This window comes from Callionymus lyra, chromosome 16 (genome assembly GCF_982586985.1).
Source record: "Callionymus lyra chromosome 16, fCalLyr1.hap1.1, whole genome shotgun sequence".
Classification (NCBI taxonomy): Eukaryota; Metazoa; Chordata; class Actinopteri; order Syngnathiformes; family Callionymidae; genus Callionymus; species Callionymus lyra.
Window position 1 is genome coordinate 10,580,472 of NC_141833.1, and position 16,757 is coordinate 10,597,228.

The window sequence follows — 16,757 nt, forward strand, 5'->3', positions numbered from 1 at the left end:
ATAATTTTAGATTAGATAATTTAAGTCCTGAAAAGAAATGACACTTTTTAGCCCCACAGCTGTGTGTTGAGCTCTGATCTAGACTATTATTGTTACAAATCTTTAACAAATAAATACACAAAAAAAATCGACATATATAGTAAAAAAGTGCACATTTGTCTTAAAAGATACATATTTCTCAGACATCTTTAGTTTTCATAGACTGATTTAATCTTTAAATATGATACATTATACTTTACTTCCATAATTGTGATTCTTGAAATTAAAAATCTAAACCCATACCCTCTCTTTATTATTCGTTTATTACCTTATTTTGTGTTCATTTCATGCTTTGGCCCTTTTTTTTAAATTAGTTTTCTTAGTATCTGTAAAACATCCTCGAGTGCTATGAAAAGGTTCATTTAATTAAAATATATTATTATTTATTGTTATTATTGTATAAGTCTGTCACGAAAAAAACAAAACTGCTTATTAATATTGTAATTAACATATATATTTGTTGGTGTTTATCTAATATAACTTGCTGCAACTGTGTTGACCCTTTTTCTTTTTGACAAATTTTGCATCAATTTAAAATTGAACAAAAGGCGTAATTCTGTTGTCCATTGTCTGGCGAAAATGGAGTGTTAAGCTCTGACGTCTGCTCCGAGAGATAGTATTCTTGCTGGATATGAGATGTTGCTGTGGCAACGCTGCTTTTCCTTGAGGAAACACAAGGACAAGAACATCTCTTTGTTAATGCTCCGCCGTTGTTGTCAGACAGTCCACGATATAAATATTTTGCTCGATTCATCCCCCTCCATTTTTCTCTCCTCCCTCCATCCTGTTATTCTGCCGCCAGCCGGCACACTCCCAAAACTCCAGCTCTTCTTAGCCCCTTTTTTTTATTTTTTTATCCACGCTTTTATTCTTCCAGTGCACAACAAAATGTCTGCCGTACGCCGGCCTTCGGTCGGCCACATCCAGTCACACGCACACATGCCTTCCCCCCCCCCCCGCCGCTCTCTCTTTCCCCTTCAGCCGCCATCGAGCTGCACTTACGTAAGAGCTGAGGTCAAAGTGTCAGTGCCGTTGTCAAGGGAGACACAGAGCAGAGGGGCTTCACGGGAGATGAGCGAGGGTAGAGAAAAGATCCAGATAAGTGGAAAACAACTGCAGTGATTGCTTAAAAGTAAGTCATTGCACATGTGCGCGTAAATAAAAAAACACGTCGGAGTGAGTTTAATCGAAAAGGACGTGCGCTCTCTTCGTGTGTGCGTCAGTGTGTGTGTGTGTGTGTGTGTTGAGACAGAAAAAGGATCCGTGGCTGGAGGTGCACTGTTCGCCACTGCTCTACTAACCCAGTTTGGGTAATCTCTGCCTTCATTCTGTTTCATAACAGGGCTGCCAGAGTATTGCATCATAAGGCTTCAACCCCCCCCCCCCCTCCAGCCCTTTCACCCCTTCTCATCTCACACACTGTCCTACACGATAATTACAATCCTTTTTATTGACGTCTCCTGGAAAAAAAACCTCTCATTATTACTATCGAACTAAATTTAAATAAATAAAAAGGCATTTAAAGTAAATCAGGAATTGTGGGAGTTTACATTGAGAATGATCAAAATGAACAGATGAGGAAGAAGGATCCTACTGCGAGGTCATTGGGTGTGTGACACTGTTACACTCAAAGAAACGAGCGAGTGTGTAACCACTGGGACGCTCGCCAGGACCATTTTTTTTTTTTTTTTCCAGCCTCAACTTCCTTGCTCATAAAAAAAAAACAATCTACACGCTCTTACATCAGCCATCTGATCACCGCTGTTGCTATAGCAACACATACGTTCACGTAATCCAATTTCAATAATTTTACTTGACTTAAAAGCTCAAAAGGTATTATGCAATATAAGATAACTGGTTGTGTAATGGTTAAAGGCCGTCGACGATTACGATTTTTCACAATTGTTTCCACGGAAATGAATGTACAAAGAGCATCAAACTATTAAAAGACTTGTTGCGTTTGGTTGGATACATTTACTGGAAAGTAAAATTGGTTGGCAATGGTTAAGCAGATTGTGCTTTAAAGGAGAATTGAAAGTCCTTAAGCGCTGTTTATCAGATTACGGCGGGTTATCTTAGTTAGCGTTGAGCAGATAATGTCCTTAAGTGTTAGAGATGTGAAGTTTGGTTTTGTTTTCGTAACCTTCTTTCATCTGCAACCACGTTTGCGCTCTCATGGGAAACCGCTGAAAGGTTCAAACGCCCACTGACTCAGGGTTCTCGAGACGTTCCTGTCGCCACATTTAGTTACAAATGCAAAACAAATATCTTACATTTACTTAGGCACCAACAGGATGCAAAACACCAGTGAAAATAAAGACTTCTCAATGGGGAAAAAAAGGAATGTAGATGGTAAATAAAGAGTTAAAAAAAATGGACATATGGTTTGGTAGAAGCTAGGAAATCTAATAGTGAGCAAAACACAAAGAGACCTCGTGAAATTCACCTGTTAAATTGACCTTTTCTGTGGCGCAGACCGGTTAAATGTCAAGCTCATATTTACGGGCCAATGTTCAGGTAGGAAAAAGTGAAAATACAATCCCACCATCACGCTGAATCAGCACGAGCTCTGCACTTGTTACACCAAGATGTTTGTGTATTTGCATGCAGGCCTATTTGATTGTATGCTGATGATGGTGTGCTGTATGTGTGAGTCTCCAAGCTGTCGCCTAGTGTCACACACCAATGTTATTTCAGAGAAAACATGTTTTCTTTTTCTAAATAAACACCTTTTAGGCAGTAAAAATAAATAGAACAGAATTTATTTTTTCTCTCCTTGCGGCAAATGTCTCACAGACCACTGTGTTATCTAACCAGCATCCCTTTACTTTTTATCAATTCTAACCACTACGTTAAGTACGTACACAGGAATTGTGTCTACATTGAAAACAATGTATTTGTTGGAACTGCAGTTTAAAGGGAAGAAAACATGAATGCTATCCTTGCTATGTTAGCTAGTCCAACGAAAATTGCAGTTATTTTGAGGTAGAAAACCCTTTTTCTTTTTTGAAGAATAGTATTTAGAGATTAAGTTAAGATGTGAATCTCCAATTTAATATTTTTTATAATGTGATGTTTTGACATAAATCCATGCATTAAGAATCAACTAGAGTTTTTCTTGTTCTTTAGAGGGTAACGTTTTCTTAATGGGGAAGTACTTATAAGGTGATAAAATACATTCTAAAGGCCTATTGTGTGTTACATAATGTGAATTTCCTTTAGTGCAAAGGGAAGAATTATCCAGATTAAACCAAGTTTAAAATCGGACCAGATCAGAAACTTGTATTTCCAGTCTTGTGAAGACAGCATAGGATTTATTTTGTGGTATCATAACAGAATATTATAGAATAATTAAACAAGATAACACACATAACATACTTAGATTGTGTCATATTGTACTTTCTTTTTATAGAAACTTTGTTCTTGTTATTATTTTTAATGAATTATCGTCTGCTATTTGGAAAAACAATTCCTCTTGAGGGATCAATAAAGTTCTACCTACCTATCTATCTATCTATCTATCTATCTATCTATCTATCTATCTATCTATCTATCTATCTATCTATCTATCTATCTATCTATCTATCTATCTATCTATCTATCTATCTATCTATCTATCTATCTATCTATCTATCTATCTATCTATCTATCTATCTATCTATCTATCATAAGCAATAGAATAGAATCAAGCACCAAGTCAGCCATTCTGCAGCCATTCTACTATAATAAACTAAATCTCCGATGTTAATTCAGAAAAAGCAAAGCATTTTCATTTGGTATCACCTTAATATACATATATAAAAAAAGTGATTGGAAGTTACACACAATATAAATTCAATTAAGATTAGGGGTGTGTATTGGAAAGAATCTGGCGATACGATATGTATTACTATACAGTGGGAACATACAATAGATCGCGATACAGTAGAAACAATGATATATTGGGTTTCTTTTATATTATTTAAATGCAGGAAAATTGCCATAGCATAGTCCAAACAATGTTGTTACATGCTTATTATCAAATAGAAGCGCCTGATGGATCTACTGACTCCTTCAAGAAACATCTTAAGACTTTCTTATTCGTGCATGCTTGTCCTTGATTTTCTTTGTTTTTCTTAGTGTTATATTGATCTTTTTAGTATATCTTTTTTTGAGTATTGTTTTTGTTGTTGTTTAAGTGCTTTGTGACCCTGGTCTAAAAAAGCGCTCTATAAATATAAATTACTTACTTATTAATAATTGAGTTAAATAGAAATAAATACAGTGCTGTTAAATATCATTATCGTTGTAAGCGAAATAAAAAAAAAATCCCATGTTGTGTTTACAACATTGCCAATAAAATTGAAAAAAAAAAAATCAAAGTGTATTTTTTAAAGACATGACAAAAACAACAATCGCATCATCATACTCGTGATGTGATCAGACGCGCACCTTTGGAGTGTCATAAAAGAAGGAAAAAAACAACCTTTATGGGAAGCAACTCGAAAGAGTGACACAGCCACCTTAAAACTCGTGCCCGCGTGCGCGCGCGCGCCCGCCCGCGCTTTGCCGGAGGAGCTGTCGGCAGTGAGATCATGTGAGAGTCCACGCTCGAAGAAAGTAGGTTAGCAGGGTAGACTGAGAGGGAGGCGAAGCCACACAGTCACAGCACCGCTTCTCAGCAGCACCTTTTTTCTTTTTGGGGGACCCACGAATCCAAGCCGAACTTTTCTCTTCCGAACCCAACTCGACCCAGTGACGATGAGAACCGACACGAGTTTATTCACTCTTTCGTTGCGCTCGGACCTGACTGAGCGATAAAAGAATTTTTTGAAAGATTTTCATTTTCACTTTTTGTTGGTTGTTTTTAAACAAGCGCGTGCGCACCTGGCGGCTCCAGGTTTTCTTCTTTCAACGACCAGAAAAAAATCGACCAAAAATGAGAGGTAAGATTATTTATATGATATTTTAACCGTGAACTTGATTTAAAAAAAAGCAAGTGCGTGGCCACATGTGTGCGATTTTTTTGCCCCCCCCCCACCTTGGGTGCGCTTGTTTTCATCCCAGTGCGCAATAATCCCCCGGGAGTGGATTATAAAGCGCACGGAACACGGACTTCTTTGACATAATCTCAAAATGGAGTCGAGTTGAACATTTTTATTTTTATTTTATTTTATTTTTTAAACTGAACTATGATAGCATGTGGTAGTTGGAGAAACAAGTTTGTGTGAAAAATGTGAGTCGGATTTCACTAGGGGGGCCCCTTCTGTAAAGAGAAAAATGCCTTGAGGTCCATGTTTGAGTTATGCAATAAGAAAGGGGGAGGGGCATCTAGGGTTGTTATCGTTGAGTAAAACTAGAATTTAATTATGAAATAAATATTTGAATGTATATCATTATTAGTTATTATAAAGACAATTTATTTTTGACTTAAAACACAATTTATGTCGAATTTCATTCCTTTCTTATTTTTTTTATTTTTTGTAGTAATAATGTTATTATTTGCGCCATTTTATTGAACGTTGCGTTAAAATGGAGCTGCGTAGTTGTGATGTCGCCGTGTTGTGATGGCTCTGCCAGCATGGCCGACGGTGTGACTGTACGGAGGGGAGGGGGGACGCTGTGGCTGTTCCACTGACCCAGTTATGTCACCCAACATTATACAGCGTTCGCAGCGGAGGGAGGGCGCGCGCAATGTGGGAAGCGCCGCGTCGCCGGACGTGCGGTTTACAGACGCTCTGACGCATGCGCGGTTTCTGACACGCAGACCGAGTTTGAACTTGGCCACAGAACACAGCAGCTTTGTTTTTTTTTTGATGCTACCATTTTAATCATGTCATACGGGAAATAGACACATTTTATAAAGCGGATTGTAAAAAAAAAAATTAAATTTATTCATGCAATACTGAGTCACGGTTGAAAGAAAAAACAAAGCAGTTATATAACATTTGTTGACAGCAAAACCTTTTTTTTCTATTTTGACTCCAAGTACTATAATTATTATGCAATAAGATAAGATAATATTTACAATCCAACATTAACATTAATTCGGATAAATCCATCTTAATGAAAATATATATATTTTTAAAACACATACTTTTTTTTTTCATTTTTGTGATGAATAATTAAATGTAGATTGATTCATTTATTGTTTTCTGCTAAAGAAACTTAATTTTACAGACGTCCTTGTCGTGTTAAGAACAAGGAAGTTGCATCAGGCGTGGTATATTTGTACCTTGTTTTTTTTGTGCAAACAACAAACTCAAGATAAATGTTGACCATTGCACTTGTTTGCTTCTTTTGCTGCAGTTATTGTTGTAGTGCAGAGCAACAGAGGGAAGAAGAAGAGGGCCCCCCGGTTAGAGAGGGGAGGTTTCATTTCTGGCAGGATGTTCAAATGTAAACAAGCCCTTACTTAGCTTGCTACATTTAGAATGTAGGTTTGCAACACAAAAATTATGGTTTCGACCAGAAAAGCACTTTCGTACTAGTTCAGACATGCAGACAAACTGACAGTAATAGTAATGTACGACGACAGAGAGACAGATGCTGCGCGCCAAGAAAACGATGCATGTTTTGTTAAGTAATAGTGCACATGCCAAGCAAGAATGTATTTTTTCTCGGACCACAATGCACCATTCTTTGGTCATTGGACAGATAAGAGCTCTTACGAATAGATTCATCAAAAGTGTAGTAAGGTTTGGAATGTGACCTCAGACCGGCTCAGATTGTTTTTCTCCACAAAAACCTCCCATTTTGACAGGAGCCTGATAATCTGATTATTATGTCAAAGGAGGCTCTTTCAAAGATGGCGTCTGCTCTACGCTGCACGACATGACACAACAAGTGCCGTAGCATTTCTGAGATGCTCTTGAAATGTCTTTATGCTTCTGTGCGTACGATAAAGACTCTGATCTGATTTTTTTTGAAAACCGTGCTCCAGATTGCATGACCCAGAGAATTTGCTTTAAAAAAAAAAAGTTGAAATACTTCTGGGATTGGGTGTGACTCTCCGGTAATTCAAACGCATCTCTCGAAATACTTATTAACAACTAATTATAGTTATTAGTTACTAGTAATTTCCTTGCATGTTTGGATAATTGGAAGATTATTATGGTGTCAGCTAATGGCAGCTTCATTATTGATTAGTCTAACAGTCAAAGGTCTAAAAAAAAAGAAAAAAAAAAAGAGCTAAAGGTCAAATAACTAAGAGCAGTGTGTTGGCTCAGGTCAATGTTGATATGCGAGGGTAAAGGTAAATGTTACTTTAACAGAAGAAGCTGCTATGGTTTCAAGAAGAGTTGGGATCATGCTTGTGTTTGTGAAGCAACAAGATGGGCCCGGGCGGGCATCTGTGTTATTCTGGCTCTCAACACCGGACCAAAATAGAAGCTGGTCAAAAAAGCAGAGGCTCAATGTCAAAGATTGAGAAGAGGCTTGGCATAGCTGGCATTACCTTTCTCTGAGTCGCTCGACGGCCAGTTGGGAGTGCAATCGAATTTACAACTCCACCTCAAACACTTATCAGTTGCCGGGGTACGTGGAAGCAACTGTTTTAGTGGAAAGCCCCAAATGTGTATTGTTATCTCTCGCCATGACAACGAGCTCGGGGGGTCTGGAGTCAGACCGTCATGGAGATAATGTCTTAACGCTTTGCCGTGCCTTAGTAAGGAGACCGTGTTTAAATGTGTATTCATGGGACAAAATGACATTCGTTTTTTTCAAATAGTCAATTTAATTGAATGATTGATTTAACGTCCGTGTTGCTAATGTTACGATAAAGAATGGATTCACCCGTTCCTAAAAAAAATGGTTTCACCCAAATTATAAAAAAAATGTGTTAGATAATCTAAGTAAGAGACGAAAAAGGCGTGGGAAACTCTATCCTGGCATCAGCCCGACGGTAACCTGAACTTCAAGTTTGTCGCAAACCTCTTTCTGCTCTTATGCAACAGCCTGATGCGAGTCAGGAGCCTTCAGGGAAATGGTTGCATGGGAGTCTTTGTGCGACGGCGCTCCACCTTAAAAAAGTGTTGTGCGTGGACGCGGGGGCGCGCACGCTGCCCTTCCTCCTCCTCTACTTGCAGTGGGAAAGTGTGTCAGTAGGACAGGGTGTCCACATGTGCTGACAGGCTACAGCCCTTGACTGACGGACGACTCGGCCAGTGGCAAAGACACTGTAAGCCGCGGCCGGCCAATGGGAAGGCGGGGAAGGCGTTTCCGTGGCGTTTGCTAGAGTGAGCCGGCTGAATGGGAGTTGTGAGGAATGCTCACAGACGAGAGTTATATAATCGAGAGAGGAGGGCGGGGTGGAGGTTGAGAGGGATGGAGGGAGGGAGGGGGAGGATATTTTTTTCCATTGCATGCCAGCAGCTGCTCTGATCAGCGGGAGTATTTTCGTCAGGAGCTTTAGAGGCGAAGCAACTGCCATTAATTGAAGAAAGAAGTGGAGAGCGAGATTTTCCAGACCGTAGAAGCCGGACCATCTCCCAGACGGAATTGATTTCCAATACTCCCCTAGTTTTCTGCTTCGAAAATTGAATTTTTTGAAATCCGAGGTTGAGCAAACAGGCCACAAGACACAAGACACACATCAGATAGGAAGTGTTGTTTTTCCACCTCCTTAGGAAATCAAGACTCGTTGTGCTTGTGTCATGTGATTGAGTATCTGTCTGTGTACTCTCTGTTCCCCCTCATGAGGGCCTCCTACTGGGTGCACAAACACAGTGTCAGTGTGTCTTCTCTAGAACTGCTTGTGCAGGTATTAGGACATTTTGCGTCTGGACTTGTTTGAAAAACACTTCCCTCAGATTACTTGCTGTACTTTGGTACCAGGTTCAGCGTTTATCTCGGGCCCTTTTTTTTAAGGTAGCCAATTGGCCAAGTGAAGTCACAACCCAGACTTTTGAACCTTTTATTTTAAATAAATCGCAAACAATAAAAAGTCTTATCGGGCGATATGTAATCTCAAAATGAATAAAATTTAAAAAAAAACCACATGATTTATTAAGAGCAGCTGCGTGTACAAATCCCTGTGCCCTCTAATCTGGATCCAAATACAAACGTACTCTGTTCATTTTGAAACTAAAAAAAAATCACAGATTGTAACCTCAGATGCCTCCGAAGTGAAATGTGTCATTTTAATGGCCTCAAATGAATAGTTTCATAATAGTGAATCAAATTTGGGGGTAAAAAAAAAAAAAGTAGTGTCACAAGATCCAGCTAGATCACCCAATACCAAGATTTGGAAAAGATTCCAAATATAAGAAAGACCCTTTTGTTTCAAAGTGGACTTTGAGCGGTATTAAATAGGTCAAAGGAAGAATGTAACAAGTACTCACTACAGGAACGAGTTAGTTACATAACATACACTATATGTTATGAACATATATATACATGACAAACCTATGTTTGTCAGCAAACAACAAGGTGACTAAACATGTGTGTCATTGGCAAATGTATTACGCTTAATGTGTTGTGCCTGTGAAATGTTGAACTTGACACCAGGAAAACAACGTCGGGGAATTACATTATTAAACACGTTTGAGCCACTAGCCCAAGTGTGTTGAACTCAATTCTCTTTTGATAATTTAGGTTGTTTACAGTATATTTACCAAAGCATCTTTAACAGGAAGTATGAGTCTAAATTGTTGCTCAATCGATATGTTTGTCCTCTGATTGGTCTCTGTTATCTTATCTTAATCACTGGCCACTTTAAAAATTGCAATATCGACACAAACAGCAATGTTCTTCTAGTTAGAACCAACCGTCAGGTGTCATATATTCTATTTGTTGCCGCCCTGGACTGGCAGCATTCCCGACTTGATTACAGAATCATAATTACTTCATGGCACTTCCTTGACATGACATAACCTGTTGTTGTTTTTTTTTTTTTTGCTCCTCCAGCTCAAATCGAGGTCATCCCGTGTAAGATCTGCGGGGACAAGTCCTCAGGAATCCACTATGGAGTCATCACCTGCGAAGGCTGCAAGGTGAGGATACACGAGCGAAGGAATAGCGCCTTGTAAAAAAAAACGCAGCGGCGTCATATTGACAAGTGTGTATTTTCGCGTTTCTGCAGGGGTTCTTCCGCCGCAGCCAGCAGAACAACGCCATGTACTCGTGCTCCCGCCAGAGGAACTGCCTGATTGACCGAACTAACCGAAACCGTTGCCAGCACTGCCGCCTACAGAAGTGTTTGGCTCTGGGGATGAGCAAAGATGGTAAAAGAACATCACAGGACATACTGTCTCTCTCTCTCGCACTTCACTCTTTGTTAACATCTTGCGGTGTTCTGTACAAACCGCAGTCAGAGGAGCGCTACTTACAAATGCAGAAGTTAGGTTGGAGGTGTTCTTGCCTTTCAAATTAAAGCTGAGACGAGGAGAATTTGACGCCCTGCACTTGAGCGTTTCTCTTCAGCTGTCGAGAGAGAGGGATCGCCACATGTTTTTCTCCGCTCGTATTTCACTTCTCTGAAAGGCAGGCCAGGGTAAACAAATTCAGTATATAGATGGATAAGGTGTTGACTTGTCAGCAGGAAATCTAAATATACAGGAACATACTGTACTGCTATGGTAACATGAGAACATATAAAATAAGCTATTTACTACTTGGTTCATCATTTTTAAAATGTGATATTCTGTTCATCACAGTTTAACATTACATTTACTTGTACAAACGAATACTATAGTTTTATCTATGTTATTCAATACCTTATAAAAAGGTATTTATTTGGTATAAGAAGTACAGGTTCTACTAGGTAGAGGCCATTTTCTGATACATTGTCTTCATCGTGTGCTACTTCTTCTAATCCTCAACTCTTTTCTCCAACAGCGGTGAAGTTTGGCCGTATGTCCAAGAAGCAGCGCGACAGCCTGTACGCCGAAGTGCAAAAGCATCAGAAGACCCAGGAGTGTGTGGGCTCCGTAGGAGGAGGCGGCACCACCCTCTCCTTGTCCAGGGAAGACAGCGTTTGTGGAGGACGGGGCGAGGACGTCGAAGAGGGTCTGAGTCGCTCCTACAGCAGCGGCGGCTCCAGCTCCACCCTCAGCGACCTCGACGACATCGCAACCCTGCCCGACCTGTTCGACCTGCCGCTGACCCCCGAGGAGGCCAGCGAGTACTGCAGCCTGGACCTCCTGGGGGGAAGCGGTGGCACCAGCACGGGGAACACCTCCAACTCTTCATCGGCCTCCTCGTCCTCATCATCCCTGTCCAATCAGAACTCTCCGCAGCAGACGATGCTGGACGGAGTTGACAGCCATGGAATTCAGCTCATGCACGCACAAGGGTTGCTGGACAATCTGCCCGACAATTGCTCAATAACAGACCTTGGTGAGTGTAAATGTTTTCCTTGATGTGAGTTTTGAAGAGATGATATTAGTAAAGAAACTACATTTCTTAAGTCCTTAATATGATATAATATGACGACAGAACAAATATATGTTTCTAGATTAAAGTGTGCAGCACTAGTTGCCGTTTAAAGCATAAGGTTCCATCTGAAAACGGGACTTTAAATCAACATTATGAGGAAGTAGATCATCCATTTACAACAGGTTAAATGTACAAATTGACTTGTAATGACGTCTAAATACAGGGGAAGTTGTGGTTGCGATCATATATCATTAGAGTTTCCTCCCTGGCAGAAAGAACATTTTTTTAATCCTGTTTTTTTTTTTAAAAAAGGGAAGAGGTGCCCAGATCATAAACAAGCCCCCTTAAGGGAATCGCCTGAAAACATCAAGAATTTAGAATGAAAACTCTAGAATGAAAAACTTATCGTTTGTATGTTGATTCCGTCCACAGAGCGAATCACTCAGAGTATCGTGAAGTCGCACTTGGAGACGTGTCAGTACAGCGCCGAGGACATGAAGAGATTCACCTGGGCGCAATACACGCCGGAGGAGACGCGTGCTTTTCAGAACAAGGTAAATTGCACTAAAGAAAAAACAACATCTTCAATAAATACTGCTTGAGGAAGCAAAAGTAGTTCAGGTTTAGTAGGTCAGGATTACGTCATTCGGTCACGGCAAGCTGTGATGCATTTCTGAAACATGTTTCACTTAAACAAATCCAGTCCTTTGTTCGCAGCAGAGTTCACAATAGCAGAAAAGAAAGACATTACAGGGAGGGTACTTTGGGTGGTAATCAAACATAATAGTAGCATAAAAGTAGTTCAATTCCTTTGTCATTAGTCAACATTATTATTATTGTTACAATAACAACCGAAGTCTGTTTGGTAATGTGTTGTTGTTATGGTCTCTGACTTATATATCAATATATTTTCAGTCAGCTGAGTGGATGTGGCAGCAGTGCGCTCATCACATCACCAACGCCATCCAGTACGTGGTGGAGTTTGCCAAACGCATCGCCGGATTCATGGACCTCTGCCAGAACGATCAGATCATATTGCTAAAAGCAGGTCAGTCCAAAAAATCTGATGTCATCCTTCCATAGAACTTTGGAGCATTTCTTTTTTAAATGATAAACATTTGCATTTTGTGTCATGTCTGTGCACGTTGGAGCACCTCGAGTCTGTTCTGTCCTTTTCCTCCTCCTGCGTCTCCTCTCTACATTTCTACATCTTTTTGTCTCGGAAACTTCAGGCTGTTTGGAGGTCCTGCTCATCCGCATGTGCCGAGCATTCAACGTCAACAACAACACCATCTTCTTCAACGGGAAGTTCGCCTCGCCGCAGTTCTTCAAAGCACTTGGTGAGGATCAACTTTTGATTATATGAAGTGAGAACGGTGTGTCTTTCTCTTGCTAACCAAGGCCGTGTTCATGCAGGCTGCGACGATCTGGTCAGTGCAGTGTTTGACCTCGGCAAAGGACTGTGCCGTCTGCAGCTGTCGGATGAAGAAATGGCTCTGTTCAGTGCGGCCGTTCTCCTTTCTCCTGGTATTTATACTTTTAATTCGCATCTATTGTACAGGCATGCGGTGACGCACTGGTTTAAAGCACTCACCTACTTCTCATAATACACTAAAAACATAGAGCTGTCAGAGCAGGTCAAAGTCACTCGTGAAAGGTATTAATATTAATGACTTCTCTCTGCTCTACCAGTTACAGCAACTACTTAACCCAGAGTTTGAAAATACTATTTAACTTTCTAATATATACAGCCAGTTATTCCAACAACCACAGGGTGTTTGTTCAAAAAATGATGCCTTAACCCTTGTGTTACCTCAAGGCCTGAAAACAAATGTGTCACCTTGACCCAGAGACAACACAAGGGATACCACAGACACATTTGTTTTCAGAGATAACTCATGGAGTTAAACTATATGCATAGAATGAGCAATGTCTAAACATACAATTCACTACATTGCAATAGCACTATTCGGACAGTGGGGGGTGCCAGGAGCACAATGTAAATACTACTGATAGGGATTATAAAAAAGGGGGAAAGTGGTCTTGAAATACCATTCCTCTTTCTTCAGACTCTCCCCCAAACAAATGTTTAATAGACAGATCACCGTCCAATCTTTTTGAAGGTTGAGTTTACACTAGTGTTCGTTCCACAGATGACAAAAGAGTATAAAGGGGAAGCCGCTTCATTTTCTTTTTATGATGTTTGTTTCCATGGCTTCTGTTGATAAAACTGCTAAAGGGCAATTTTTATCAGTTCTGTAAAAACATGGGCTTGTTCATGAGCTGTACACCTCTGATAAGGCGCCCATATTAAAATTCTGTTGATTTTTTTTCAGATCGGCCCTGGCTGACAGAAGGACAGAAGGTCCAGAAGCTGCAGGAGAAAGTCTACTTGTCCCTGCAACACAGCCTACATAAGAACGGATCTTCTGAGGAGAGGCTGGACAAGGTAATGACAGTTCCCTCGTTGCTATGCAATAACGAGTAGACGCTAGCGACACATTTGTAAAAATCAATCTTCATTGTCCTCCCACAGTTGGTGTCCAAGCTACCTGTAATGAAGTCAATCTGCAATCTTCACATCGACAAGCTGGAGTTTTTCCGTCTGGTCCATCCCGAGACTGCCTACAGTTTCCCGCCACTGTATCGGGAGGTGTTCGGCAGCGAGATGTCTCTGCCCGACTCCACCAACAGCTAGAGAGATTGAGTGATGGAAAAAAAATAAAACGAGAGAGCATTTAACAGGAAAGGAAGCTAGAGGAGTGACAGGCTAGAGATGTTGAAGCTCAACAACCAGCAGTTTAATGACAATCCAGGATTTTATGTACATCTCCCATGATTCCAAAGTAGTCCTCTCCTTTCCTGGCAGGCTTAAGCACCTTACACTACAGACCACACTTGTTCATGGTCGTCTGCGTATTGTAGCAGTAAGAACAAGCATGAGATAGCTCCAAGCTCAAAACATCGGATCCCTCGTGGATCGTCCAACTAGTTATGAATGTACCTCGACAATAAGCACCCCGGGCACACGTCAGAAGTCAACCACCGTGAATGTCGCTCTTAGGAGTTTTATAAAACGCCGTCGGAGAAGTCATGCTGATCCACTGGTCTCACCTTAAAATTGTCACTTGATTAATCAAAAGTGAACATTCATTTTCATACTCAGTGAAAAGAGAACAGCAGCCACATAAGGATCATCACTTTGGGACCAAGATCAGGATCATTCTCTTAAACATGAAGATCAGATGAGAACCATTTTCACCCACTTTTAGACTGTGTTCGGTGCTGCCTTTTGTAGGCTCTTGTAATGCAATGAAAAACCTCAGTCCCACACATCCCTTTCCCTGTAAATGCCACTTAGAGAGAAGATAAGATAAAATTATCTTTAATTTATATACACATTTATAAACAAATATTTTAAATAAGAATGTAAATACTATATATGGAGAGTTGAGCGCGCGAGATAAAAAAGACACAGAGCAGTGCAGAGTAGGATGTCAGAACGAGACAAAAAAAAGATGGACACGGAAAGCGGATATTTGGACTCCGGACTATTTTGTTCTTTTGACAGTACTCTCAGGTTTCCATGGCAACAACCCCCTCCTTGTGACAGCAAACCCAGCTGGGCTAGGCGCAGTCAACATGCAAGCGATGGGGTGGACACTAGTTGCGACACAGCAGCGGAGGACGTGTGAAGAAAAAAAAAAAAATTTGTCATTGACACATACCCCTCCCTGCCTAATGAGACAAGAGGACACTAAGAACACAAGGCAAAAGATGACTTTGAGAACTGCATATTTTTTTTTGGGGAGGGAGGGGGGTGTCACCCCTTTCTTCTACCAGCAGTCAGGACAGCAGGTGTACTATAATCACCCTTCACTTCTAATGTCTCCGTTGATTCAAGGACCAGATGAAGCTGGTCCGTCATGTGTATCATAACCCTCCTTGCTGGCCGGCGGTTCTGTGTCATTTTGTACAATTGCTGTTCCTCTCTTTGAACCCAACACATGTTCCACAAAGCACTTATACTTTCCTCCTTCTCACCGGACACTAGTTTAGATGGCCGGACAGAGCCGCCAGCTGCCCCCCTGAGTTAGTCCCCCATTTCCAGCAAGGATGAAAAAGTTCTCTTGTATGTCGTTTGTTTTTCTTTCATATGTCAATCGAGAGCAACTTGCTATTTTTTTTTAAAGGGGTTGTGATGCTTACCTGGTTTTAAAGTTTTCTCGCAGGTTCTGTTGATCTGCCGCTCAGGGAGGTAGCTGTGATCTTTGGTCTCTTTATCAGTGTCGTCTTTTAGCCTTGTTCTCCTCACACCTTTGCACCTAAGATGAGACCCATAACCATAATCACTGTGGACGTAAGTTCGATTTCTTTGTGAATGTCGCTCACAAAATTGAAAGAGCCCTCCCTCTGTTTTGTCCTGATATTGTAACATTACATCTTTGAGACGAATTTTGAAAAAAGAATCAGTTAAGTTTAAAGACTTCATTATTGGGATTTAATGTTTCTTTGCTGTGATTTTCATTTGTCAGTCTTTTATCCACAGTTCCGTTTTTTTTTTTGTTGCTTTAAGTGTCTCCACTTTTTGTCTTGTAAAGTCGGTAATCTATTTTTTTAATTGAAGAAAGATTAGGATAAACAAACGAAAGGTTAGTTTGTCTCTCTTTTCTTTCCCTGTATGACAAAATGTACAAGAGGTATATTAGCAGTCCAAAAGTAACTGAGTCACACAGCTTGATATATTGTTGTCCAATGGAATACATTATACGTGGTTTCAAGAATGTAATAAATGTTTTTTTTCTTTTGAAAACGTGTGTCGTAGTTTTGTGACTCTTAACAATTTTCACAGGAAAATTATTGCTTGAAGAATGACAAGCCACATTAAATGCAAACGAGAATCCAAAATCAATAAATTAAAAACGACCTGAAATAAAGTCATGGTCGTATGTAAGTTTAAGACAAATAAGTTTTCAATTATATTACTGGCATTATCAACGTCCAGTTTGGAAAATACAGTTTGATCGTGCACATATTTTAATTACTCTCACAAAGACACATATCTAAAGATTGTCAGTATTTTCCAGGTGGTTTGACTTATTCTGCGGGAGACATAGTTCTCTGAAATGTCTGGGTGGAAATATTTGAGGCATGAAAATGTCTGCTGGCTTTTCCATGTGCCACATGGAATGGTGGAAATGGTGAGTAAGGACCACCATTTTGAAACTGAAGCAGACGAGAAATCCGTGAAAACATATACGTTTCGTTATTGATTCGGAAAGAATATGCGAAACGAAACGAAATAAAGGTGTTAGCTATGATCCGATTGGAGGCTTAAGCAGGCAGTTTACAAGTCTAAGCAA

General features: G+C 40.3%; 1 protein-coding gene across 1 annotated transcript; it reads left to right on the forward strand.

Annotated features, from left to right (window-relative positions):
* The first annotated feature begins 4,617 nt into the window (after positions 1-4,617).
* LOC148063618 (nuclear receptor ROR-beta-like) lies at positions 4,618-16,207 on the forward strand. The gene is made up of 10 exons (XM_087810846.1): positions 4,618-4,964; positions 9,925-10,010; positions 10,100-10,241; positions 10,855-11,355; positions 11,827-11,948; positions 12,310-12,442; positions 12,627-12,734; positions 12,811-12,921; positions 13,731-13,843; positions 13,931-16,207. The coding sequence occupies exons 1-10, from the start codon at positions 4,958-4,960 to the stop codon at positions 14,090-14,092; spliced, it is 1,485 nt and encodes a 494-aa protein (XP_087666972.1). The 5' UTR covers positions 4,618-4,957; the 3' UTR covers positions 14,093-16,207.
* The last annotated feature ends 550 nt before the right edge of the window (positions 16,208-16,757 follow it).